At 38.6% G+C, this 4,967-nt stretch overlaps 1 protein-coding gene across 10 annotated transcripts in view; it reads right to left on the bottom strand.

Annotated features, from left to right (window-relative positions):
• LOC106522672 (neural cell adhesion molecule L1-like protein) overlaps positions 1 to 4,967 on the bottom strand; it is a gene marked incomplete at its 3' end in the record, with an annotated part of 68,941 nt that overhangs the window by 2,145 nt on the left and 61,829 nt on the right. For all 10 annotated transcript variants that reach the window (XM_014015786.1, XM_014015785.1, XM_014015789.1 and 7 more), the window contains 1 exon segment: positions 3,977 to 4,046. In XM_014015786.1, the coding sequence (XP_013871240.1) occupies positions 3,977 to 4,046 (70 nt within the window).

Below are 4,967 nucleotides of genomic sequence, written 5' to 3'. Positions count from 1 at the left end.
GTACTAAAAGGTACACAACAACAAAAGTATAACTACAACAAAAGCTATCAATGCTCATTTGTTAACTGGTGTGATATAACAAACAGAGCTCTAACAAGTGTGAATGAAGCTGAATCAAAGCCTTCAAAATCAGGCTCACCATCATCAGTATCATTAAAAGTTTATGGTATTCCTCCTCTGTAATAAAGGCATCAGAATCCTACTCAACAACAATCTCATCCTCTGTGTCTCGCAAGCGCCCCCTCTGGTAGGGAAACTTTTTTCAGGTAGACCAACTTTTACAGAACACCGGTAAATGGCAGCCATTACAGACAACTATGTGTTTGTTGTTGTTCCAGGAGCGGCCCGGTCGGACATTAATATCATTTGTTCGTCATGCAGGACGGCTTTTTTTTTCTTTTTTCTTTTTCACATCATGCTGCCTGCTTGGATCTGTAACTATCTTGCTTGGAGGCACAAAGGAGTGTTGGAGGTAAGATCGCTTCAACCGCTTTTTTACGACGTGGTTTCATTTCCGGACTCAGGGATTTTGTGAATGAGGCCGATATTTCAGTTGAAATACATCAGCAAAAATATTTATCCGAGTATAGTACTACCCCCCAACTTTGTGCATGATTTTATGGAATAAATTTTATGTATTGTACTTGAATAAATATGGTATGATTTAAAACACTGAAAAAGGAAACCATTCCTCAAATACAACAATAATTCTCAGAAGATAATGACAGCATTGAGATGGGAAAAGGAGACATAAAAACAACTATTGAACCAGATGAGGAAAATAAAAAAGTGGCACGCTGTCGGCTAACAACCTGGTACAGCCACGACGCCTGCTGCTCCTGCAATGGACGGCGGGGCGATGCCGTAGATGGCTGTCTCCAAAGAGGAATCATCAGAAGCATAATTACAACTTGTCAGCTTCCCGGACACATGGCATACCAGTGGGTGGTCTATTGCCTTCGGATATTCAAAGGGCACATGAGAGCCCTGAATCCAGCTCTGAAGCCAGCTGAACAGCATCACAGCGAGGCTAAGGGCGCTCTTGGGTTACAGTGCTGCAAACACCCTCATGAAACCAACCATGAGAAGCATTCTAAGCAGTTAGTTGGGGTCGAAGAAAACTACAAATGCTCACAAACAAGCACCAAAGCCTTCCCCTGCATGGTGAGCTCCTAACTGTTCTGAGAGCTAAATCCAATATCATAACATCAGCGTTAACTTCTTTTTATCCTATTTTTTCTTTCTATTTATATTAAACAAAACCATCAAATATCACCACGTTGTTTCATCTATACTAATTCCACTTTTGTCCTTGGACTAAAAAGCAAGGAATGTGCTCACTGTAGGGCATATCAGGATACATGTTTCTACATCAATATGGTTCATTCACACAATTCCCTGTTTAGCAGAATAGCAATCTTGGTAAGAGCCACAAGAATGAAACTGGCAGCAGCTACACAATTGTGAGTAATCATGTTCGGAATAATACGACGACAAGCAGAATCAAAGCGGACAGAGGAGGCTTTCTTTGTGTGAGATTTTTGCTCCAACAAACATGCCATTGTCACACTGTTGCAGCTGTGCTGTCATACAAAATGAGATTCAATTTACCTTAGCCGTCATCATTACGGCTAAACAACGCAAACAATTGCAATCCATCAGCAATGTTTGATCACAACAGCTGTCTGCTTGGGGCTTAAAGAGTGATTTTTCTTACTTAATTTATGTCTGATTTGTTGAATGTAAGATGTTCTAAACAAAATTTGTGCGTCTGAGTGGAAGTTTCTTTTGTTGGGGTCTCTGCAAATGTTTAAAAATAATACTAATGACTTAAATTTTTTAAAAGGGGAATGTTTTCGGTTACCAAATTGTCAATATCTATGCATTTAAGGAGTGGTTAAAATGGAAATTTAACAGATTTGAAAAACAATAAGTCCTAAACAAGTGAAAAATATATAATTTTTTGTGTTTTATTCTATCCTAATAACTGTTTATTTATCATAGGTTGTCTGTTTATATAAAAAAAAAGACTTTAAATGGGTCGTGATCAAAATTTGTAAACGTAAAATGGCTGCAGTATTTGAGGATTTTCCACAGGTTAAAAAAAAACTACCAGGTCTGATGTGTCACCAAAGGTCAGCCCACAAATTACTCACCATTACAGTCATTTTTTTCCGATTGCATTATCTCTGTGGTTTGCAAAGCTCTACTAGATCCAATCATAGGTTTATTCATGGAATCATAATTATCCTTCTATAATGGCAGGCTGAGGCTGACTTCCAGAAAACATAGGTGGACCCTGTGAACCATCAAATAGATGGCAATGGGAAAAAACACGACTGGAAAAAAATGGCCTAACCATTCATAAAGAAGGATGCTAAACACTGCTTTTTCTTTAAGGTGAATGAAAAGCCTAAAACTAAAGGCATACATGTTTAATAGAGACTGATAGATTTCCGTCAATCTAAAAGAATAGCAGCTGGTTCTCAGTTCCATTTTGTGGGTGTGGGGGGGGGACGGACTTCCACCGAACAATAAAGAATAAACTAACCTGAAATTCTCATCTGAAACTGTGCTTCAACACAGTGTCTTCTTATTCTGTCCTAATTTACAGCTTTTTGCTTTTGAAAATAGTGGTAGATAAATTTAACTTCTTTAAGCCTCTGAAGGACTAAGGATAAACATTTAAAAAGAGATTTCATTATTTTTTTTAGCAGGTGTTGTGTAAAATCCAGCTTAAAACACTGCTTTTGATCTTAAAACGGTGATTATGTTTATGAAAGACTGCAGACATCAAAATCAAAGCACTTTGATGGTTGAAGTGGCTCTCGTGGGGTTGCAGACATTTTTTTGTGATTCCACGTTTTTTTATGCTTAAAAGTTCTGATGCTTGGCTGGACTGTAGTTAGTTTACCTAATCAAGTCATAGCACATGATGAAACTGTATTTACAAAGATTAAAATGGGAAATGTTTGTCATAGAAGTGTCTTAGTACAAAATGGTTCATGTCATTGCAATTAGCAATGTTCCTACAGATGTAAAGAATCCTTCAAAAAATCAGTTAGTGCAATGAGCTTCTTAAAAGAAAAACAAACAAACAAAATGGGTGTTCAGATTATAATAAATATGTAAATTATATCTTTGTTGTAACAATGCTTCTTGGCAATAAATCGTATGCTGTTGGAAAGTCTTTTAATTCCTTTCCAAATGGTGCCCCATTTGTAAGGAACATGCATTTCTTGGATGAGCAGAAGAGCTTTGTGTGTGGAACACGTAAAAAAAAATGGTCAAATCTTCTCTGCCATTGAGAAACTGCTCTAGTTTTGAGCTTATGTTACCCCTAGGTGCTGCCAATCAGGTGCCTGATGTAAGCTTTATTAGCATGGAGCATTGTTACAACAGATAAATATTCTGCCAAATACAAATATTCATTTTTTGTGTTAATTTTACATTGTTTTCAATAAAAAGTCAGACAATCACATACAGTTAGTCAGCTACACGCACCAGGCGTACACTAAATGAAACGTTCCAAACACACATACCAGCACACAAAGTACATTCTACTGAAAGAAGGTGATTCATTCACTGTAAAAAGCAGAAAAATGCACACCATCAGAATCTCACCACAAAGTCGAAGCACACGATTCTAGGTAAAAGGGGGGGAATAAAGCTTAAGCTGAGCTGTACACTACTATTAAGCACACTGTGCGATTACCTAGCTCATTAAGTGTTGGGAGCATTGGCTTCCAGGTTGATCCTGGGAAAGGCCACGAGTGCGTGGTTTGCTTTTAGAATGGGAAGGAAAAACATTTCTGTGATCTGTGACCATTTTGTCTCTCGTCTTCACAAAAAATGTTTTCAGTGTGGTTGTTATTGCCCACTGCTGTTCTCAGAAAATATGAATTTCAAGGAGAGAACACAGAATAGAGAATTTCTTAATCATACACCTGCATCCCAGCTGCCCACTGCAGCTCACCTGCATTCAAAGGCATCATCGTTCATTCCTTGTGACTCCTCATCAGGGTACAGATCCTCCTTTTCTTTCACTGCAATAAAAAAGGGAAGATAGCTCAGCACCGCACACAATTTGTGTGAAAACATTTTACAGTGATAAACAAACAACAAAAAAACAGCCTCCACCGTTTTGTATTTTTCCTCCACTTACTAATTCACGCTCACAGCGTACTGCAATAAATGTTCCGATTTATAAAACTTTATTTAGTGCTTGAAATGGTAAATAAAGAGCACCAGAATGTCTTTAGGAACATGTAAATTTGACGCTTTGAGCACTGCTTTGAGTCTTTACATGGAAAGTTTCTCATCCGCATGCCTGCACAAAGTGCCGTCAGCTCCTTGAGTAAATATGCTTTAAAAATAATACCAGCTGCTTTTCAAGGAGACAAAAGAAGGGATTCATGAAAAGAGCTGGATGGGCAATGGGAGAATCCAATAAAGTCAATGAAATATTCAGTGCTCCGTGTCAAAAGCTACTGCAGGCACAGAAGCGTAGCAACTACAGTGGGAAGGAACAGGGGGAACAGACAGAATAAAGAGAGACTTTGCAGGTACAAACCATTATGAGAGAGAGAGACAGACTCTGACACAAGGCAGCGCAAAGATAAAAGGGAAGCACCAGGAAGGTTTGCTCATGTGAGGGGTGGGGAGGAACAAAGTCAGCGGATTCTTATTTGTATGGCTGGGCAAGAAATGCAATGACTTGAGCCAAGCAGAACAAACCAAAACATGAACTACAATGGCCACAAGCAAGTGTGTGAAACTGGGCTTGGGATAGTTGGCATGACTGGGAGACCTGCATGCATAAAATGGTATTAAACAGGGTCAAGGTTGAGCTCAAAAATATAAATGCATAAACCCACTAAAAGCTGTTTGTGTTAAAAAGAAAGGTCAGACATAATCGGATGCCATTTCCAACTCTGGTTTATATCATCTATTAAATGGGGGGGGGG

Source organism: Austrofundulus limnaeus, unplaced genomic scaffold (genome assembly GCF_001266775.1).
Source record: "Austrofundulus limnaeus strain Quisiro unplaced genomic scaffold, Austrofundulus_limnaeus-1.0 Scaffold134, whole genome shotgun sequence".
Classification (NCBI taxonomy): domain Eukaryota; kingdom Metazoa; phylum Chordata; class Actinopteri; order Cyprinodontiformes; family Rivulidae; genus Austrofundulus; species Austrofundulus limnaeus.
The sequence above is the reverse complement of the archived record's forward strand: the minus strand, read 5'-3'. Positions and strand labels throughout refer to the sequence as shown.